The sequence below is a fragment of the Lepus europaeus genome, chromosome 2 (assembly GCF_033115175.1).
Source record: "Lepus europaeus isolate LE1 chromosome 2, mLepTim1.pri, whole genome shotgun sequence".
Taxonomy (NCBI): Eukaryota; Metazoa; Chordata; class Mammalia; order Lagomorpha; family Leporidae; genus Lepus; species Lepus europaeus.
This window is the reverse complement of record NC_084828.1, coordinates 130,027,147-130,049,720: the sequence shown is the minus strand read 5'-3', so window position 1 is coordinate 130,049,720 and position 22,574 is coordinate 130,027,147. Positions and strand designations below refer to the sequence as shown.

Genomic DNA, 22,574 nt, shown 5'->3' with positions numbered 1-22,574 from the left:
TGAACCTCAAGGCTTCGTACCCTGTGTTAATACCCTCTGCATAGGTGGCTTCAGAGCAGCAGGTGTCTTGGAGGACATTTGCAGTACACTAATATTTCTGTAGTTCTTCCTGCCCCTTCACTCTGTACCTTAAACTTTCAGCCATGAAGCCTGCCGTGCGGCCATGTATCATAGCTCTTGTTTGTGTCACTTTTTGCTATGCCTTAGTGTTTTTCTTGGTTCCAAATTATGCCCAAGTAACATACCATTTTAATTTCTTTTTCTAATAAACACTTGTTTTCATGTCTCTCTCTCTTTTTTTAATTAGTTGATTTCAAAGGCGCACACATACCTCCCCCCACACACATATCTCTTCCACTCACTGGTTCATTCCCCAGATGCCCACAACAGCTATTACTGAGCTATGAAGTCAGCAGCCCAGAATGCATTCTGGGTTTCCCAGCTGGGTGGCAGGCCCCCAAGTACTCGAACCATCACCAGCTGCTTCTCAGATGCACTTCGGCAGGAAGCTGGATTGGAAGTGGAGTAGCCAGGACTTGAACCACAAACTCTTTTATAGGGGGTGGGTGTCCCAAGTGGCAACTTAATTGTTGTACCAAGCACCTGTCCTTTAATGCCTTTATAAATTCATATTTTGAGGAGTTCAAGCAAGGGTAATGAAAAGAAATATTTTATTTACACTTTGTACACATTGATTCTGACAAACAAGAGAAGGCCTGTTGGCTGCTTATCCTTATACGTCAGTATAATCGTAATATATACGGACTTCCGATCTTCTGACACTTTGCAGGGATCTGATGCTTTCGCTTCTGGTTCTGATATTCGATTTCTTGAATAACCTTCTTGAAAATGACCTACACATGAAAAAGTAAATTATTGGATCCAGGCACACGTTGCATGCAGATAAGAAAAGTGTCATTTCTTTGCAGTAATACAGGATTTTGTGTGCAGATTCGTCTAAAAGTCTGTCCAAGTGGCTGAAAGTGAAAGGAATTCTGCACAAGTGATATGGTAGAAAGCAGGTAAAAAACACGGCCACAACCACCCTAATGCTCTGGTTGTGCTTTCGCTTTCGGCTTGACTGACTGATGAATTGCCTGCTGGATTTGTGGATGTACCTGGATATGGCAATGTAGCATCCGATCAGGATCACAAGGACGGCCACGAACAAGCAGCTGTTCACATAGACGACTGCCTTATGCCATTTGACTCCTAAGGAACTTTTAAGTTTCATGCAGTCATGAATGTTTTCCTTAGTTGGTTGTCCGTTTGTTAGTATGATGTTTGGTAAGGACAGAACAGCCATGATCACCCAAACACAGACAGATAAAACCTTCGTAAAGGTTATGCTGTACATACGAGAGTCCCCAAATGGTTTTACCACCTTCAGATAGCGGTCGATGCTTATCAGCCCAAGAAACACAATGGAAGTGTACATGTTTGCGTAAAACAAGACGGAAGTGTATCTGCAGAGGACAGACTTGAAGTACCAAGGTCCAAATCCTGCGTCATGGACTATTCGAAATGGAAATGTCAGTGTCATGATGAGGTCAGCAACCACTATGTTTTTCAGATAAAATATGAAGCTGGTTTTATTCCTAATGTGGAAGAAGATCCACACTGCTAGACCATTCAGCAATATGCTTGCCACAAATATAATGAGGTAAAGCACTGGCAAGACGATGGTGTTGAACTCATTGTGAACGGTGCTGTTCTCTCCCGGCTTTTCACTCACGTTACTTGGGGTGGGGCTCCCTTGGCTGTGCAGCTCAGTATCTGTTGGAGAAGAGGGGAGATGTTATGCATACTCCACAGGCCACCAGACTCCCCCACTGGCTGGCAGAATGCTTGTTATTTTGGGTGAGTTTCAAGATGCAGAAGCAACAAAAAGAATCAATTTAGGACACTGCCAGTGTTTCTAGTGGTTGAGAAGTTGACACCTTCCCTCCCCATGGCCCCCGGCTCCAGACTGATATCCTTGCTTAAGAAGTCATCTCTCTGATACCCTGTGCCAACCTTCGGAAACTAGATAGACCAGTGTTAATCATCCTGGGTCTTAATTTACTGTTTGATGTCACTACAAATGGAATTGACACAATCAATAACAGATAATTGAAATTTCCTTCAGTGAAAATAGAACATAATGATTATTTCAGTGTAGGTTTTTTTTTTTCCCATATTCTTTGAATATATCTTTTTTTCCTCTGTCAGTTTTAAGCTTTTTAATCATCAAAGGAGTACCTCTAATGGGAGATTGTGAATTTTTTGCCCATTATTTTCTTATGGTACTTAAGATCCTTTGGTAATAGAAATACAATATCTTGGCAGTTTTCTTTTAAAGAAATAGAAGATATGCTTTCCAAAGTAATAGGAAAAAAAATATATCTTGGGGAGGAGGGCATCTAGATTGCTGATTTTTAGTTGTAGGTAGGTGTGAATGATGAATGATGACCATGAGTATTTATACAGCATCTTGTGTATTTTTCATTAAAATATGTTCATAAAGAATAACCACGAATGTGTGTTTCTCTATAGTTCAGTGAGAAAAAAAATGCTGATTGTTTTCTCATTCTTAGTATTTAAGTCTGTCACCAAGGAGCACAACCTGTTCAAAATAATTGCAGGCTGGGATGCTTTTCTTATTTACAAAGCTAGATTATACTTAACTGTGTTTGTTATGTGAATCTTTTTAAAGCCTTTTGCTTTCTTGGGGTTTTTTAGTTCATCCTATTAAAGACCTATCCCATGATTGACGAGCACTTGTTACACATGAATGGACTGTCGGGTCTCCTGTGTGGACCGTGAGGTCCGGATGCCCAGCTCTGTGCTCTGGATCCGTTACCACTTTTTGGTGAAACCACGCTTGTGTGCCCAGCTCCAGCCCATACGCGAGCCTGGTAGGGATCCCCTGACAGGGCTGCTGCTGGCAAAGGTGGACTACTTCTCAGTCTAGGTAAACCCTCTTCAGGCTGCCCTGGAGTCTGACTCGTCCTCCCTCAGCCTTCTAACCCCTGTCTCTCCATGCTCCCATGAAACCGTTGGCCCCAGTACATCTCGTGGCCATCCGGGTGTTGGAACACCTGAACTCACACAATTTACAAATCCACATTTTGGACGAAAGGTCAAGAGGGAAGATCACGTCTGGGTCTTTCCCTCCTGCTGACACAGGAACATTGACTGTTTTGTTTTGGAATGATTTGGGATCACAGGTAACTATGAATTTACCCCTCACTTCCCTCCGTGGCAGGCAGTAGAGTATATATTTTGCTTCCCTTGTTTGAAGAAATCAAACAGAAAAGACACTTTTGAGGATTATAATCCGAAAGTAGGTTCTTTAATTGCTGCCCCAAATTTAAATGCAGGCTCTTCCTGTGTAACCATTTCTTCTTTCTAACTCTTTCCCTTTTATTCCTGGGTCTACGTGTTTTTAAAAACTGGTTTTCCTGGCCTAACTGTGTCTTATGCAGGCTAGTAATTTATACCTGGACTAGCCTGTTCTGAGGCCCATGGTGTTATTAATCTTTATAAGTTTAAAAATACCTGGTTCAGCTGCCGTCTGTGTCACTGCTTCCAGTTTCAAATATTTTCTTGAACAGCATCATTCTGACCCATTTTGATTTAAAGGAGGAGTGCAGTTTCTCTGCACCCGGAGATCCAAATTAGTATCAATGCCATTTGATGCTTTTTAAAGATGTTCTGTTTTAACTGAGTTGAGATACTTACTTGAATTATTTTAGCCAATTTAAAAAATTAACTGTCACTTTGATCTTATGCAGGGTAGTAAGTTTACTTTAGGGAAGTAAAGAAAGGACAAGTAAGTTTGAATAAGAATGAGAAAGGCCTGGCTGAGGGAACCAGGCTGACAAGGTGCAGCCTTGTCATCTCCTGAAATGATGGCTGCACTCCCTACCAGTTCCTTACGAGTTGCTTTTCAAAGCTACCCCAAGTGCAAACAGTTCATTAGCCATAGCATAATAGGGTGTTGGGTAATCCAGGGATGTTTGTCCTGTTAGCCTTGGCCTTCTCTGCTGTGTTTATCCATTATGGAGTGCGAGAACCCATACTTCCTAACGTGTAAGGATGGCACGTCTGTTTGGCTGTTCTATCATTATAATATCCCAAAGCTTAATTATGTGAATAAGCACTCTTACTAAATGATTTACCTAGCAATTATGGTTATTATTAAAGGTAGAGTCTTGTCGGAATGTCGAAAATGTCTCTCTCTAACACTGTGTGTATATAATATCCATGTATACACTGTGTCTCATAAATAAAAATATGAAGCACATGTGGCCCTATTCCACAGTGATAATTGAACTGCTCTGTGTGGCTTTGAGGCCGTCTGGTTTCAACTTGTTGATTGTGTCACCTCGCAATATTTGCTTCCTTAGTTGACATACAGGGTTAACACTGTGGAATATAGTGCTTTTTATTTCAGTAGGATAGGCCTGGACCTGGTTATTACTTCATTCACAAATTGCACATTTACAGTGCAGCTTAAGCAAATTAGTGGTTAAAATCCGTTAGGGGTTATTTTATGAAATAACATGGTAGTAGAGAAAGAAAAAATGGTTCCTTAGAAGCAGGATGAGCCAGCTGTGCGCTGCTCTGGAAGGCTCAACAGTTGACATTGAGAGTTTTGTATGATGGACTTGTCCCAGGGAAGTTCAAAAAAAGTCATGGAAAATGCAATTAAAAGGTAAGTTTTAGTGCAAACAATTTTAAATCCAAATAGTGTTTTTGGTAATATGTATCGCCTATGTCCTTTTTAAGACCTCTAACATTTTAGAATTATTTCTAGGTCATAGTCTTTTCTGCCAAGTGCCTCCATCATTTGCTCCCTTCTTCTTTTCCCCCAAATTTTCCAGAACATGTGGGTGTCCTCAGAGACATTTTCTATACGATGTTTCTACACAGGGACATTAAACATTAATAGTGAGTGACTTTCTTCACCTAGGCAGTTCTATCATATTCTTCCCTGCCAGCAGCAAACTTAGTGAACATTTTGAATAACAGTAGCTTGGTGATTCAATTAGGAAAAACTAAAAGCGGTTTTTACAATGCCAGGACGATTTTCTCACAATCTTCTTGCTTCCCAGGGTGGCATTCTGTGTGTTGTTTGGCACAGGGTTTGAAATGGAATAATAATTCAGAGAAAAAACTCTTTTGTTACTCTCTGCTCCACTTCCTGTCCCACAGCTCCTTTTAAGATAACAAGCACAGTGACATAACCTAACACAGAACATATGAACTCAGGTTCTGCAAGAAAATTGCTTTGGGCTAAGTATGAGGGTGGTGTTGTGTGCATGGGTGTGTGGGGGGGGAGGGGTGCTGTCGCAGTGTGTGTACAAGGAGCAAGTGTGTGCTTCCAGCTGGGTGTGTGTGTTAGGGCAGTGCATGAGTGTGTGGCGGGATAGAGCACCAACCGAAAGTGGCACTTTAAATGTAGGTAACAACGAAGCACAACTAAAAACTCAACTCCTCAGTGGCCGTAGCCACTTTGCAGTTTTTTTCATATTGGCCAGTGCAGATACAGAGCATTTTCATCCACAAACAGAATTCTATATGACAGTGCTGGTTTCTTCACTTCATGACTTTGTAAAATGGATTAAAAAAAAAAAAATAACCCCTTTGCTGGGTTTTCTGAACGCTAAGTGCTAAGTGCTTCCCCAGCATTGTTTTGAAAAGGGGACTACTACTTAGTAGATGTTCTTTCTGTAACATAAGGTGCTGGCCACTATTTCTCACTAGCAGAGTTGCACTGCGAATGACAGAGCAGTGAGAACCCTGGGCACTTCTGCCTTTGGTGAAGCTACATGATTGCTCACTGGGGTGTGTCACGCTTTGGCACAACATGTGAAGGTGTCAACATAAGCCACTGCTCTACCTGCCAGGTGGGGATGAAATAATGAAGCCACACAAATTATAGGTTGTCACTAGTGTGGCACAGTTGCCCTTGTGTGATCATTTTCTGAATAGTTACCCAGTAGGGTTGCTAGTAGATGCTGTCTTTGGCTTCCTTGGGAACATCAGTGTCCCTTGGTTTAGGCTCCGTCGGGGAAGTAGGATTTAGTTTGGTTTGGGTTTAAAAGTCTTTTTCTAATGTTATTAATGTAATCCTGTCTGTCAGTTTAGAGATGATGTCTAGATGAAGCAAAGCGTAAAACAAAATGATAACAACTTCGGGTTTATCTCAGTGATACTGTCTTGCATGTTTGCTGGTTTATACATCTTACGAAAGGCAACACTAAATGCTGTGTTGATTCTGTGACCACTCAAACCCCCTAATTGTCACACAGCATGAATAAGTCATTGATCAAATGAGAGAATTTCTTTGTATCTTTGCCTGTGGCTTACCTGGTAATTTTGCAAGTGTCAAGTTGAACCCCATTCTTTGGTTGTTTTGTGCTGTTAAGCAAAACTGCGTGTCAGGAAACACTTGGGGACGATGGAGGCATGGGCTCAGCGTAGGGTATTCCTGGTTTAATTTCTGGGGAGAAAACGAAGAGTGGGAAATGAAAAACAGTTGGGAGGAATTTTGAGTGTACTATATTTTGATATTTTCATTAAAAACAGTATTTGCCTCCATGATTCAGAAAACACACTCTCTGTGGCCGTGAACAGCAATGCCATGCAAGAACCGTGTACTTTTTGTCCCTGCTGCAGCCTGCCACGAAGCATGGACCGGGTCTGTGTATGGTTCATATCTGGATGCTGCAGTGTGACCGGGGGAAAGTTACTGAACATCTCTAACTTGGTGTGTTCACCCCTGAAATGGGAGTGATGATAATAACACCTCAGGGTGTCATAAGGTTTATGTGTGATAATGCATAAGGAGCTTAATAGAACCTGGCTGCAAGTTTGTGCTCAGAAATGTTAACTCATCTGACATACTATCCCTGTGTCTACTCATCCTTTCATGTTTTTGACCCGAGTGCCTATAATACAATTCATATATAATGGGACTTACAGACAATTGGGGATGGTTAACATGTACCACTGGCACATGTAAGTGTTTCACAAACTCAAATGGGTCCAGCATCCTGGTCTTACAGTCTCAGGAACTGTAGTCATGGCTATACATTAACCAGCTGTGTGGCCTCCATCAAGTCACGTGACCTCTCTGGACCTGGACTGAAGCCTCTATAATGTTCCTACCAGGACTCAGATTTCCATGAGCTTGTATTTGAGTATCTTCCTCAATCATAGATTCCCACTGAGAATTTAATAGCATTTAAGCATTTGTCATAGGAGCCCCTGTATTTCTTTGTGACAGCCATATTCCATTCCAGTCTGAAAATTTAACTGGAAAGAATAATTAACCTGACTTTGACGGCTGATTTTGTAAATGGCTTGGGTTTTCTGAGGTTGAGATTCTGGGCAACATGTGATACAGATTAGGAGAGAGCACCTATGTGTGCTATGTTGGATGTTGTAAAACATTATTTCCCACCCCACCCCCCGCCCCTTCTTCCACAGCCAGGTCTGTTAATCTGTTTCTTGACTTCTCTCAGGTGTTGACCAAGGAGAGAAAAATCCTGGGAATCACTATGGCAAGAGTTCGGTGAAAGTAAAATGTGCTCATGGAACAGTTGAAGGGAAGTCACGCTGTTTCTCATGAAATGAAACCATGTGGGACTTATCGCCCTCACTAATAGCCGCTCCTGTCCCACACAGCTACCAAAGAACCCCAAGTAACCTCGTCCTCTCCAACTAAAGAGCAACTTCCTAGCTGGTGTCAGTGGTTCCTTTTGTCTCCGCATATTTGCTGAGTCGGCTGGGAAAGGGCGCATTGGATGCCAAAGTGTATTTGAGAGTTTTGCAGCGAGTGGAGAGGCACTTAGCATTTGTTTTTCTGTTCATTGATATGACATGCAGTTGAAGTACTGGATTTGGTGGTAGATTACAAAAAAATGGGCTTCAAATATCAAAGATCCTTTCCTACTCACCCCAAATCAGTTTTCTGGGGGAGTTTAGCAACTTTCTCCAGGCCTCGCCTTTGAATGCTGTAGTGTGTGATCTGTAACAACAATTCAGAAAGCTGTGTTTTGGCTAATGGGGCATAGGCAATGATTAGTGTTCTCAGAGTCCCCGCTTTGTGAGTGCCAGTGGTGTGTTATTTTTAATGTGAGGCAGTGAAGCAAAAGCCTTTGCTGGGAGAATGATTGAGGCAAGTAATATCAATAATATTAAGTCATTAATAATTATTAATAAATAATAATGATAATAAAATATTAGGTAATTAATATTATGATATTAAGTAACATTGATGATAATGATCTTTGAATTCAGCAAGCATAAGAACCTGACTCCAACCTCTTATGGAAACTGTTTAAGGATGCTACCTGACATGCCGGCACCGCGGCTCACTAGGCTAATCCTCCGCCTTGCGGCGCCGGCACATGGGTTCTAGTCCCGGTTGGGGCACTGATCCTGTCCCGGTTGCCCCTCTTCCAGGCCAGCTCTCTGCTGTGGCCAGGGAGTGCAGTGGAGGATGGCCCAAGTGCTTGGGCCCTGCACCCCATGGGAGACCAGGATAAGCACCTGGCTCCTGCCATCGGAACAGCGCGGTGCGCCGTCCGCAGCGCGCTACCGCGGCGGCCATTGGAGGGTGAACCAACGGCAAAAGGAAGACCTTTCTCTCTGTCTCTCTCTCACTGTCCACTCTGCCTGTCAAAAATAAAATAAAATAAAATAAAATAAAAAAAAGGATGCTACCTGACAAACACATCTTTAGTTTTATTTCCCACCCTTGCCATGCGGTTTCCCCCCTCCTGGCTTTCTTTATTCCTTGCTCAGTGATAGCAGCAGTGAGAGAAAGAGCAGCCTCAGTCATGAAGGGGAATCCAGAAAAGACTGGGAGAGAATATTTGCACACTGTATTTCTAATAAAGGATTCACATTCAGAGTAGACAAAGAACGTTTACACTTCCTGTTAACAAGAAAACCCATCAAAGATGGTGAAAAGATTTGTCTAGGCATTTCACCAAGAGCACATGAAAAGATGCTCAACCTCAGTAAGGAAATCAAACCACAATGTGATAGCATTTTACATCTCCTGGAATGGCTATCAACAACAACAACAAAAAGGCAGACAAAACAAGTACTGCTGAGGGTAAGGAGACGGAAAGATCCCCATACATTGCCAGTGAGAACAGAAGATGGTACGGCTGCTCTGGAGACACATTGGCAGTACCATCAAGAGTTAACGCTGAGCTTATCATTCAGCCCCGTAATTCCCGGTCTAGGTTTCTACTGAAGAGAAATAATAGCACGTGCCCCTGCAAAGACGTGGGTGCAAACGTTTATAGTAGCTTTGTTCATGAGACGTAGATGCAGAATGAACCCGAGAGCCAGCTGCTGAGTGGATAAATGAAATGTGGTGTCATCATACAGTGGAAATACAGCTATCATGTGGATGAACCTTGAAACCTTTTACAAAGACAATGGCTGGACAGAGAAGGCCGCAGGGTCACTTGGATGAAATGTCCAGAAAAGGCAGATCTATAGCTGAGTCAGCAAGTGGATTATTGTTATTTGGGGATGGAGATGAGGTTGCGTTACCTATGAGGACCTAGGGGATCTCACTGGGGTGATGAAATGAGATTACAGCCATGGCTGCATAATTTCTAAAATGACTAAACATCACTGAATTGTACACTGAAAATGAATAAAATTATGGCATGTCTGTTATACCTCAAAGTTGAAAAAGTGAACTGGAAAGAACATAAAAACAGGCTAGCATCTCACTGTGCAATAACAGTTGAGTTTTTGAGACCAAGAAAAAAGTACCTAAAAAGCATACTCCCTGCCCGTTGTATCAGATGGTAGTGCCGCAGTGGGGTGGCACTGCTTTATCAGCTGTGTGTCCCTTCTTTGGGAATTGAGTCCATAATTCAGAGACACTAGACGTAACTAGTAGTTTTTACCTTATGAGGTGCCATGTACCCATATTCTTAATAATTCTTGTTCAGGCCGGCGCCGTGGGTCACTAGGCTAATCCTCCGCCTACGACGCCGGCACCCCGGGTTCTAGACCTGATTGGGGTGCCGGATTCTGTCCCGGTTGCTCCTCTTCCAGTCCAGCTCTCTGCTGTGGCCTGGGAAGGCAGTGGAGGATGGCCCAAGTGCTTGGGCCCTGCACCTGCATGGGAGACCAGGAGGAAGCACCTGGCTCCTGGCTTTGGATCGGCGCAGCGCGCTGGCCGTAGCAGCCATTGGAGGGTGAACCAACGGAAAAAGGAAGACCTTTCTCTCCGTCCCTCTCTCTCACTGTCTAACTCTTCCTATCAAAAAAAATAATAATAATTCTTGTTCAAATTACCTAAAAGAGTTGAGATTTTCATTAATTCAGGCCTTTATATTTAGATTTTCTGGGATTACATTTGTTATCCATGCTTGGGAAATATTTATTCTCCTCTGAGGGTTTTATTCTCTGGTCTGAGAGTTTCCTTTTTCCCCTTCTCCTTTTCTGTTTGCGCTGAGCGAAGTCCTCCCCCACATTTAGGTCACTGCCCGTCTCTTTTCTCCAGCAGAATTCTTGTCTCCTCCGCGGCTCTGCTGTCAGCTCCGTGCGGTGGCTCCACAATTCCTCTCTTCCTCTCCCCAAATGCCAACGCCTGATTACATTTACCTGTATTTGCCTTTGTGTTCTCGAACTTAACATATCTAAATATTAAGTGTTGTTCCTGTCTTCAGCATAAACCATTTCCATCTTTTTCTCTATTCGTGAAGATTTGTTTGAACAGAGTTTAAACCTCACTGGTGTACCTGGTAAGCCTCCCTTCCTTGTTCTTCATCTGGTCACCCTCTTCTTTTTCTTACAGGCTTCCTGTTTCTCTGTTAGAATACCTTCCCTTGGCTTCTGTCCCTGCCTGCTGCACCGTCGTCAGCTTCCAGTTGGAGGCCCTGCTGGTTTCGTGTTGGAATCCGGTGCTGATCCCCACTATGGTCATTCTGTTTCTTGCTTCCTTCCGTCCAAAGTCCCCTGCATCTTTCTGCCAGGTGCATCCATCTCTCAGACCATCCATCCATCCGCCTTTCTTTCTTTCTTTTTAAAAATGCATTTCTTATTTATTTGAAAGACAACATTACAGAGAGAGGAGGAGAGACAGACTCTTTCATCCACTGCTTCACTCCCCAAGTGGCTGCACTGGTTGGGACTAGGCCAGGCTGAAGCCAAGAGCCTGGAGCTTCTTCCATTTCTCCCACATGGGTGCAGTGGCTCAAGCACTTGGGTCATCTTCCACTACTTTCCCAGGTACATTAGCAGAGAACTGTATCAAAAGTAGAGTAGCTTGGACGGGAAGTTGCACCCATAAGGGTTACCAGTGTCACAGGAGGACACTTAACCTTCTGTGCTACATTGCCTATCCCTATATTCATCTTTCTAAATCACCCAGGTGGTCTTTCTTTTGCTGTCCAGCCCTGTGTATTTTAGGCCAACTCCTGAGTTATAATCACTCATCAGAGATAAGGAGCTACTTTTTGGCTTGTTAAGTATCTTGGAGTGTGGAAGCCAAAACATGCTGGGCTCTGGCAATTAAGAATTGACAAACTACAGTGTTATCTGCTTGCATCATCATCTTTTGAGTCATTGGTGCAGTAATACCTACTGTACAGCATCATTGTGAGGTTAAATGAAATATGTTTATGAATGCTAGTCTTGCCTTTGTTACTTCTATTAGTTCTTTCTTAAATTCAGGATTATTTTCCTCTTTGGGAGATTTATCTAATTTATTTCCTTCCTTCCTTTCTTCTTCCTTTCCTTCCTTCCTTCTTTTAAAGGTTTGTTTATTTTATTTAAAAGGCAGAGTTACAGAGAGGCAGGGAAAGATAGACATCTTCCATCTGCTAATTCACTCCCCAAATGGCCATAATGGCCAGAGTTACACCAGACCAAAGCCAGGAGCTGGGAGCTTCTTTCAGGTCTCCCATGTGAGTACAGGGGCCCAAGGACTTGGACCATCCTCTGTTGCTTTCCCAGGCTCATTAGCAGGGAAACTGGGGCCCATTTGGATTGCCAGCGCTGCAGGCAGTGGCTTAACCCTCAGGGGCCCTCTACTTTCACCAAACTGTTGACTCTCAGGGCACACTTTGTGTTTAGTCCTCTGCTTTTCTTCATCCACCTTCCTGCTCCTTGAATGACATACACACACACACCCTGCACACACATTTATGGGAATCAAGGGCTGGGGAGGTCCCATGTGGAAATGCTGAGTGAGGCTTAAGATACAGCAAATAAATCTGCTGGGGAGAAGGTCATAGCATCGCAGGGTGGAGCGATGTCTTAAACTTGAGGTGTATACAAGAGCTGGTGACCGATGATGTTGCTGGAGAGGGAGGAGCAGTATTGAGGACCCACCACCCCCACCTCGGTATTTGACAATAAACATAGGTTTCTTTCACTGATGTGGGGCCTGTGAGAGGGTGAATAGATAACAGGACAGGTGGAATCGTCCGCATTGGACATGTCTCCTGGGGGATTGAAAGGATGGACTTGGTGCCTGAGGAGGTGCTCCTGGCTGGTGATGTAAATTTAAGGGCACCAGAAAATGTGTGATGGAAGCAGTTGTGAGCGATGGAGGATATGGCCCAGGAGGAAGCTGCACAGAGGAGTGAGGAAGGCAGAGGGCTGCCATGGACCTTCCCGGGCAGCAGTTCTAGGGAGAGCAGAGTCAGAGAGGCAGCGGCCAGAAGGCGGGAGGATTTCCAGAAAATAGTAACGTTTTCTGATCAGAGAGGGGAGCTTGAGACAGGGAGACTTGTGACTTGTTTTTTCCTATGGGGATGTCAGGTGACAAAAGATAGCAAAATGCCATTGGATGGGATTCGGTGACAGAGGTCGTTGTTCACCTTTGCCAGTGTTGCATGTGCAGTGTTGGGGGTGGCGGGGTGGGGGTGGGGCAAAGCCTGATGACAGGGCAGCGTAATGGCAGTGAGGGAGGAAGTGGATGTGGTGGCTCCAGACAGTTCTTTCATTAAGAACAATGCTTATGGTTGGAAGGAGGCAGGGGTAGATTGAGGATTGATAGAAGATTCTATTAAGCAGATCAATTAATGCCTGTCCTATTAAAATTGTTTTTTCCCAACTTGGGTACAAAAAAACCTCTGTCCTGACTGCTTGCTAAGGCTGGTGAAGGAAAAAAAAAAAAAGATCTAGAATTTGGCTCCCTAACTTTCTGGACTCCTGTCTCAGCTCCCTTGCATTTTGGCTCTCGGACCCTCTGTTTTTGTCTGTGTAAAATGACTGTGACACCGTGGCCAGGTGGGAATGATTGTGAGGTGGAATGAGAGAAATTTACCAACCAGTCTGTACAGGGTAGGATCTAAGTCACTTAAGTTCCCGTTGTACGTGGTAGGTACACAGTTGAATTGATCGAGTGATTGATAGATTGGACACAGGGCGAGATGGTCCCTTGCCACCTTGTTTATGCTGTGACTGTGGTGTGATTTGTAGGTCCCGCCACCCTCTCGGGACTGATAACATTTGACACGTTTGCTCCAAGCACTTGCTTTTCCTTGAAGCAGTCTCTGCACCTCGTCTGCCTGCTGTCTGTCTGCCCAGCCTCCGTGATACTTCAAGGGCTCCATTCCAGGACTCCTGCATGGGCGGGGATCCTGGCCACCTACTGCTCCGCCAGCTGAGAGCTGATGAAAGCCTGCAAGAATGTGATGTCGGTGGTAGGCCCTCGCTTCACAGCCCTTCCCGAGGTTAGATGGTATCTGGGTTCAGCCACGCTTTGATATCATCCCTTGGCTGCTATACTGTGCTTCTGCGTCTTTGGTCGTTCAGTTGTCTTAAATTGAGAGTGGCAGACAAGGAAGAGCAGGCTCTCGGTTACGTCTTTGTCTCTGCCCGTGAACTCAGTGGTTCGTTTCTTCAGCAACCCTTAGAGCTACCCCATGACCTAGATGTGTTATTCTTTTTCTGGGCAGCTAGGAAAACGCAAGGTTCAGACAGTTTAATTAACTTGCCCTGACTCACACAGCAAGTTCTAGGTAGAGCTGGGATTCACATCAAGTTCACTCAAACCCGAAATTGCGGTTCTTTCTGTTACACTGCTGTGGAGTGAAGATTAAGAACAGCTCCGGGAGTGGGGCGGGCACGTATTGGGCAGAAGTAGGGCTCGTTTTCCCCGTCAAGCTTGTGAAGGACTAGTGTCTTGTGGCCCGAGCAGTGTTGAGAACATCAGAGAATTTCACGTTAAGAATCCTCTTGTGGGTCCTGCCTTGGTGGCTGAGAAGACCTGCCAACAGCAAGCAAATGGGCAGACAGCCCTGCAGTATTTGCTGCCCCTAGCCCGTGGGAGTGGGTCCTCCTGTGGTCCGGCTCTCAGCTTTCTGCGTGAAGCCCCCAGGCCGCCCCTCTCTGGAGGCTTACCTGCTGCACCCTCCAGCCACTTAATTTTCTAACCCTTGATCCATTTGTCATTTAACCATATGTGGCCACACTTAACCTCTGTGGGTTTTCACATGTTCTGTGTGGATTATAAATATAGCTTTCTCTTCCTCTGTGCTTCCCCCTAACCCCCAACTCCTGATTTTCCTTGAGTCTGTGACTTCTAGTTAGCATTTTTTTTTGACATCATTTTTCTAGTACCTCTTAGCAACCCAGAAAAAGTTAGATTGATTAGCTCATGTCAGAACTTAACTGAGAAAACGCAGGTCTCAGTTCTCAAGGAGAAGTTTGTAAGTGGTCAAGTAGGGGCTTGAACTCCCCAGAGGGTAGTGGGCAGCCCCAGAGAAGCATCAACATCCAGGACTAAGGATCTGTCTTGTGGCCCATACAGAGTGGCCTGCTGTTGCAGTCCACTGGGCCTGGAGTCCCTGGTTCCAGGCTGGGGGAAACTCCCCCCTCAGCAGATGTGCTGGCCGTGCCCTGGACTTCACAGGGCTCACCATTGTCCTGTTGGTCAAGATGGGAAAGCTAATGCCAGTTAAGTGCTTGATCCCTCAATGTGCTTCCTCATGACTGCTTGGCCTCGGTATTTGGTGGTGGTGCCTCTCACATGACAGAGTTGTACTATCACTGCCTCTCTCGTTCATCCTCCCCTTTCCACCTTGCTCCCTGGAAGCTCACATCTGAAATCATAAGAATTTCAGATCTGAGGGTTTATGTTGTCACTTTCTTACTGAAAAGCTTTATAAACCCATGGGTTGATGAGAATAGTATTTAGTCCTTCCATTTCTTTTTGATAAAATGTTTATTTCCATCTACTTGAAAGACAGCCAGACAGAGCCAGTGCTGTGGCATGGTGGGTAAAGCCACCACCTGCAGTGCCAGCATTCCATGCAGGTACCTGTTTGAGTCCTGACTGCTCCACTTCCATACTCTGGTATGGCCTGAGAAAGTGGTGATGGACAGCACAGGTCCTTGGGCCTCTGCACCCATATGGGAGACCCAGAGGGGGCTCCTGGCTCCTGGCTTCAGATCAGCTCAGCTCAGGCTATTGCAGCCATTTAGGGGTGAACCAGCAGTTGGAAGACCCCTCCCTCCCTACCCCCCACCCCCCTGTAACTCTTTCAAGTAAATGAATAAAATCTCAGGGAAAAAAAAGCAAGAAAGGGAGGAAGGAAGGGGGAGAGAGAGAGATGGGAAGATACAGCGGAAGACAGAGAGCTTCTATCTACTCATTCGCTTCCCAAATTGCTGCAGTGACTGGGGTTAGGCCAGGCTGAAGCCAGGAGCTTCTTCCTGGTCTCCTATGTGGTTGCAGGGGCCCAGGGAATTGGACCCTCTTCTATTGCTTTCCTAGGCACATTAGTAGGGAGCTGGATGGGAAGTGGAGCAGCTAGGACTTGAACCAGCACCCATATGGGATGTCAGTGCTGTACACCATGGCTTAACTCTCTGTGCCAGCGCAAGCACTTTAACTGTCATTTGCTGCCTTCCAGGATGCATTAACAGGAAGCTGGATCAGAAGCAGAGGAGCTGGGACTCGAACCACCAGTCTGATAAGGCATGCAAGGGTCGCAAGCAGGAGTGTGACCCATTGTGCCATAGTGCCTACCCTTAGTGCTTAAATGTCCATGGAACATATGAAATATTCCCAGAGGCCTTCTGATGCAAAGTGCTAAAAGACAGAGCCTCTCATATTTTGCAATCGCCTTTAACCCAAGCCTCTTTCCCATCTTAAAGTTGTATGTGTGAGTTTCTCTGTATATGTATGTTTTCCAACAGTGCTAAGATAATCAGTGTGCTGCAGGCCTGGGGAAAGAAGCAGGTTACCTCACTAGTTAAGAGTCAACTGGTTTTGTAATGGAATTAGGTCACTGTATTCATGGAGCATTTCAGTATTGCATGCTCGGGGATGTCTCCCAGAGGTGTTGGAATGCAGAGCACAGCAGCCCTTCATTCAGGTTTTTCAGGTGCTACCCTAAAGATCTCTCTTCATAGCTATGCTTGATATCTGTAGCCTGCAATTAGGCAAATTTCAGTTCACATGGAGAGGGAACTTTATTCTTTCTTCCAGGTGACTCTGGCCACTTGCTGTGTGTCTCTGTGTGTATATTTCAAAGAAGGAGTATACATTGGATTGTAAACTCCCTGAAGACAAGGTTTTTACCTATTAATTCTTTGAAACCCTACCTTCAAACCTGGTTATAAATGGAGAGCCTCAGCAAGACTCTGCAACCTGCCCAGTATCACACAGTGACAGAAAAAAAAAACCAGGGAGTGAGTGAGCTCTAGATGCCTTGGCCCCAGAGCAGGCGGCCTCTGGGCTGTGTCGTTCTGCAGGCAGAAGTACCCTCAGTGGTGGGATGTGTTCCAGACTCAGCTTCAATAGATAGGCATTAGAATTTTTACTCCATATTTGACTCTCTGAGCCTCCCTGGGCAAAGCATTTTCCCTCTCAGTCCTTGAGCTTCCCTGCCTGTGAAATGAGGAGAAGAATCAGTGCCTGGCCTCATTCCCAAAGCTGTGGTGAGAATTTGGTAAGATAACGTGTGCTGGATCAACCCTGTACTGTCGGTGCTGCAGTAATATAAAGATGTAATTCGTGGCAGATACTGTCTTTTCCTGTTTAGTAATAAGAGCCTTGTTACTTACAGAGTTAAATTTTACAGTTGAAATGTACATCCTTGTTTTCCATTTAGGCAAAGGATTACTACTCGATGGCCAATTCTGGGTCGTTGTGACACAGAGGATGCTGGTCACATTGGTCAGGGCTGCAATCCGAGTAGCCAGAGTAGTGTTTTGGATGGATATGTTCTCGCTAAGTAGGTTTCTGGAGACTTCTGCTCTTTGGACAACATTTCATAATTCAGGACCGTGGTAAAACAACCTTGGGTTGTTCGACTACCACTGCACTGTTCACCCAAGAAGAATGCTTTTCACAAGCTTGTGCGGTGCCGTTCCTTGTTTTACAAGGTTCATCTTGTGGTTTATGCACTGTACTCAGGAGGTGGAATTCTTCATCCTGGTGGTGGGTGGTGGTTGGCCGGCTGCCACCATCACCATTACCATTCTGATAACCCATCACCGCAGTTGTCTGGGCTGTGCCTGTGGAGGAGGGGGTCCCCAGGCCAATCCCGGTAGAAAAGTAGAACAGTTGCCACATGGGCTGCCCTGATTCTGCTGCCAGATGAACCAAACCTTAATGCTCCTCATGTGAATGGAATAAGGTACCTAAGAGTGTGGCTCTGTTTCAGTTTCACCGCTTGTTTTCATCGACAATTTAAAAGTTCCCAAGTGAAATCTTGATTGTGACTACTTAACGAGTTTTATCAGTATCAACACCTCTCTGTGTCGCATTTTCCTCCTTTCATAACAACAAATTGCCCACTCCTACAAGTTTGTAGTAAAAGGATGTAGCGTGACTCGTGAGTATAATTCATCTCCTAAAACATGAGGATACTTCAAAAAGTTTGTCAGAAAATAGAATTAGAAGTTATTTTGGTGCAAAAATTTTGGAATCCATGCATATAAAGGATCTTCAAAAAGTTCATGGAAAACAGGTACTGTTTTTAAAACAAGTTTGAATAGGGGAGGAGTAGGCATTGCCCTAATGGTTAAGAACTCCCACATCCCATTGGAGTGCCTGGATTTAAGTCCTAGCTGCTGACACCAGCTTCCTGCTAATGTGGACCCCTGAGAGCAGCAGTGATGGTTAAAGTAGTTACTTGGGTTCCTGCTACCCACGTGAGAGACCTGAATTGAGTCCCTGGCTCCTGCTTTGGGCCTTGGCCCAGCTGTTGTGGGTGTTCGGAGAGTTAACCAGCACATGGGAGGCTCTTGCTCTTTGTCTCTCTGATTCGCAAATAAAAATTAAAAACTATACATGGATTTCAGTTTTTTTTTTATCAAGATAAAGTTGTTTTTCAATATCATTCACTTTCCACAAACCTTTTGAAGTACCCCTGGCATGTGTGTATGTGCGCACACACAAACACACCATTTTCATAAAAGTAACTTTTATATAAAGTGAACTATCAGCTTTTAGCTCTAATCTCTCTCTCACTCTCAAACAATGCTTCTAAAACTAATGGTGATATTCCAGTCAAAATACTACTTTTTGGGTTATTACATAAGGATGACAGCTTCCTTGGCTGGGAGAAACGGTAACCTCTATTTTGGATCTTAGTGTTTCCCTTGTGTGTCCCTTTCCTGCCAGTCACGTTTGCTTACTCGATGTCCTCCCCTGTCAGTACCCTCACTGGCTTCCTGCCTTGTATGAGACACAACTCGAGCTCCTCTGTGGGCGACAGAACCCTTAGGGGCAAGAGCTACCCTCTGTAGCAGACGAGACCTGTCTATCCCCCTACTTTGTAGGCTTCCTGCCCCGGGCCTCTGTGGCCCAGCTGGACATGCCCTCTCTCCTAGGCCTGCTAGGTTGGCTCCTTGGACCACCTTCACCTCTGACTCAGCTGCCTCCTCTTCTCAAAGCCTTTTGTGTTTCTCCACTGACCGTGTATAAGTGCCCCCTCAGTCCTTGTTTTCCCCTCTGGTTGCCAGATGTCTGCTGTTGTATTGCACTTGTGTTGTTGGCCTGACTGCTTGGCATCATTCCATCCCCAGGTCTGGTAGAGTACCTGCAGGCATAGAGTCAAAGCTCTCACAGCTCTAAAAACACTTGACTTCATGTGAGGCGCTCACGGAACTTGGCCCACTCTCTGACCTCATCTCATCTTGACGTGCGTCTGTCCGTTCCCTCCCCCTCCCCCATGGCTCTCCTCTTCTGCCTTGCGACTTGAAAGAGTACATCCCAGGAATGCCTGAGAGAGTGAGAGTTGGCAGTTGACCTTGAGAAAGGCATGGCCAAAGACCAGGAAGAATGCTGGTCCATCTGATGTGAACAGGCCACGGTTGGGGGCTGGGGAGAGGTGGGTGTCAAATCCAGTGCTGATAGCAGACCCCGTGTCAGTGAGGAGAGTGAGGCAGTACAAGAAGCAGCAGTCAGCAGTGGGAGAGTGCTCATAAAAGATGGCTAAAAGTTAACAGACGAGGGCTGCTGTGAGCTGGGGAGTGGAGTCTTCCCCAGCTGCTCCCACAGTCTGGGTTTTTGCCAGACTTTGTATGTGGGTCCATGGCCACCAGACCATCTGATTTCCCAGAGAGCTTGCTTTAATTAAAAATGCATGAGTTTCAAATCTTAACTTAATTGCATTCAAAGCAGACTGAACACATGTGGCAGTAAGCAGGTTAGCCTGTGCCATCTGATTGCACGGTGTGACTGCCGCAGGTCTCTCCCCTTGGCTTCTGCCAATACCGGTGGGACCTGGAACCTCGTTACCCCCTGCCTGCCCCAAGTTTCTCTAGTATTTTGACTCCTTTCCTCCAATTTGATATCTTCCTCTTTGCCTCAAGGCAATAGATTTGTAAAGGGAGCTTTGAGACGATTTATAGCACTGTAGATGGTAATGACTTGGACTTGATTTGGAATGGTACTCCTTGAAAAGTTTCAAGGTTTCTTCTTTCTTGGTGCTTATTTTTCATATTAAGCCTTATAACAGTATAGGTCAAAAAGGCATTTTGTATGGTTCCACCTGATATGTTTAGCACTTGGGAAATTTTCGTAGGCTCAAGCACACTGAGAAGGAAGCATGCAAGTTTTCCTAGAGTAATTATGAAGAAGCAGCATGAAAAAGAAAATATTTTAAGAGAGCCGCATACCTGGACCCTGTTGCATTCTGTTCCTGCCCCTTTAGAATGGCTTCCCTTGCACTGAGCATGGAGTTGGTATCTTTAGACATGCGGTATCTCTTGCTGCGCCTACACCTTGAGTAGTCAATACAATCTTGGTTTGCTTAAAGCTTTTTTTTTTAAATTTTGCTTCAGATTTTTGTTATCATTTAAGAGGCAGAAACACACAGAGGGATACAGAGATCCTATATGCTAACTCTCCAAATGCCTGCAATAGCCTGGCCCCCCCACTGAAGCTGGGAGCTAAGAATTCAATTCAGGTTTCCCCTGTGGGTGGCTGGTATCCAGTAGCTTGTGTCAGCACTGCTGCCTCCCAGGGTCTGCATTACTAGGAAGCTGGAATTAGGAGTGGAACACGCTATCAAACACAGAAACTCTAATATGGGACAGGTGTCTTAACTGCTAGCTCACATGTTTGCCAGACCATTTATTTCTGTGTGGGACTCATGGGAGAAAATTCTAATGCTCACCCGAGAGGGCCTTCTTTCAGTCCTGAGGTGCACTTATCAACACTGATCACTAAGCCCTCTTGTTTTCTTGTCGCACCTGAGGTCTGCCTTAAGGTCAGTCACTATGAATCAGGTAGCAGTGAATGTCTTTATTGCATGAATCTCTATATAGCTTTGTTTTCTACCATTCTTTTTCTCAGGTTCCATTTTTTTCTTATTTAAAATTCATTTGAACTTCCTTCATATTAAGCATCTCTGAAAATATTCCAAGTATTACTTTTTGAACTAGGCATGGTCTAAATGGATAGGCACAGTAGTACATTGGCTAACATAAAATTGATTGGATTGTAATTCATGGAAGAGGAGGAAGAGATGGCATGGAAATGTACTGTCTCCTGATTGGAGCTAGGATAAGGAAAAGCTAAGGGCAGAGGTTTCTGGCTCTAACACCTGGTTGTGAGACAGTTATGTTTCTTGCAATATCTTCCAGAGTAGGCAGGGAAGACACCAAAGCAATTGGTAGTTTGCTGTGTCACTTATTTTTCATGTGCTTACCTGCAACTTTGAACATTTAATCTGGTTTCTGCTTTGGCCAGTTGTTTAGTGCCTGCCTAATTTGTATTCACACATTGACCATAAACTTATTATATATGGAGACCTGGTAAGTCCTAGCATGGCTTTGTAATTAACTGGGTACATAACAGATGCTTAGTGTTTCTGGATCTTAGGATGGAAAACAGAGACAGTACTTGAAATGTGACATGGGTGGCTGTAAGCATGGAATAGATAGTTTTTTCACAACATAAAAATTCATTCAATGAAAAAACTAAGAGTGAATTTTATAGGGTAAAGAGAAAGTAGAATGCTAATGTTTAACAGATATTATACTTTTATTCAACAATGATCACAATGGCAGATACTGATACATTAGCTGGCTAGTACCTTTTAGATAGTGCTATATCAGTGTATCTACTAAAAGTAACTGGTATCACTACCAGAGGTTGTTAACAACCTGTTGGATGGCATTCACTGCTTTTTAATTCATTCCTTTTACTATGTGTAATGCAGTTAATACATACCCAATTTTGACCCAGTCAGTGCAAGCCATTACCTTGCTTGAAGCTTTTATCATTCAGGTCTTTAAAATACTTGGTTGAAATAATAAAAAAAAATTAGTAGTTGTGATTATTTTAATTAATGAGTGAGTTAATTTTATTTGAAAGGCAGGCACATGCACACACAGATCTCTGATTTGCTGACTCACTCCCCATATACCTGCAACAGCCAGGGTTGGGCCAGGCTGAAGCCAGGAGCCCAGAATTCAGTCCAGGTCTCCCACACGAGTGACAAGAACCCTGTTACTGCTGCCACTCAGGTTGTGTATTTGCAGGAAGTTGGGTTGGAAGTGTGGGAGACAGGACTCAAATGTGGCACCCTGACTTAGGATACAGGCATCCCAAGTATCAACTGCTGCACCTGACGCCCACCCCTGGAGCTGTGATTATTTAAGGAATGCATATTACTTGGAGCCCTGAATATCCACATTCTATCCAGTCATAGATACCCATCAGGACTGCCCTCTTTATAAATATATCCAGTAAACAAGTTTGCAGTTTTTCTGGTTTGTTTCAGCAATTTTCTCTAAAATGATTTATTTTTGGTTTTATTTCCAATCTTTGAGTCTGGCGGATGTGAGGAAGAACACATCTGGGCAAGTAGATCATGCACCCTGTAAAGTGTTCAGCTCTCAATGCCTGCAGTCTAGCGACAACCGATGTTTCTGCATTATCGTTTGACTGCCCATCAGCTCTTTGGCTGAGAGCCACGTGGTTGAGTACTGTGATACGTGCAAGCAGCCTAAGTATTCTTCCTCTTTTTAAATGTTTAATTAATTGGGAAAACAGTGTGACAGAGATAGAGATTCCAAATGCTGGTTCATCCCCCAAATGCCTATAACTGGGCCAGATCTGGGCCAGGCCG

General features: G+C 44.5%; 2 protein-coding genes across 4 annotated transcripts in view; one reads left to right on the top strand and one right to left on the bottom strand.

Annotated features, from left to right (window-relative positions):
- Positions 1 to 22,574, top strand: part of MED12L (mediator complex subunit 12L) — a 347,645-nt gene that overhangs the window by 203,164 nt on the left and 121,907 nt on the right. The gene's annotated exons all lie outside the window — the stretch shown is intronic.
- On the bottom strand, positions 734 to 6,391 carry GPR87 (G protein-coupled receptor 87). Its single transcript, XM_062213057.1, has 2 exons — positions 6,358 to 6,391; positions 734 to 1,776 (listed from the first exon to the last, which is right to left on the bottom strand). The coding sequence occupies exons 1-2, from the start codon at positions 6,389 to 6,391 to the stop codon at positions 734 to 736; spliced, it is 1,077 nt and encodes a 358-aa protein (XP_062069041.1).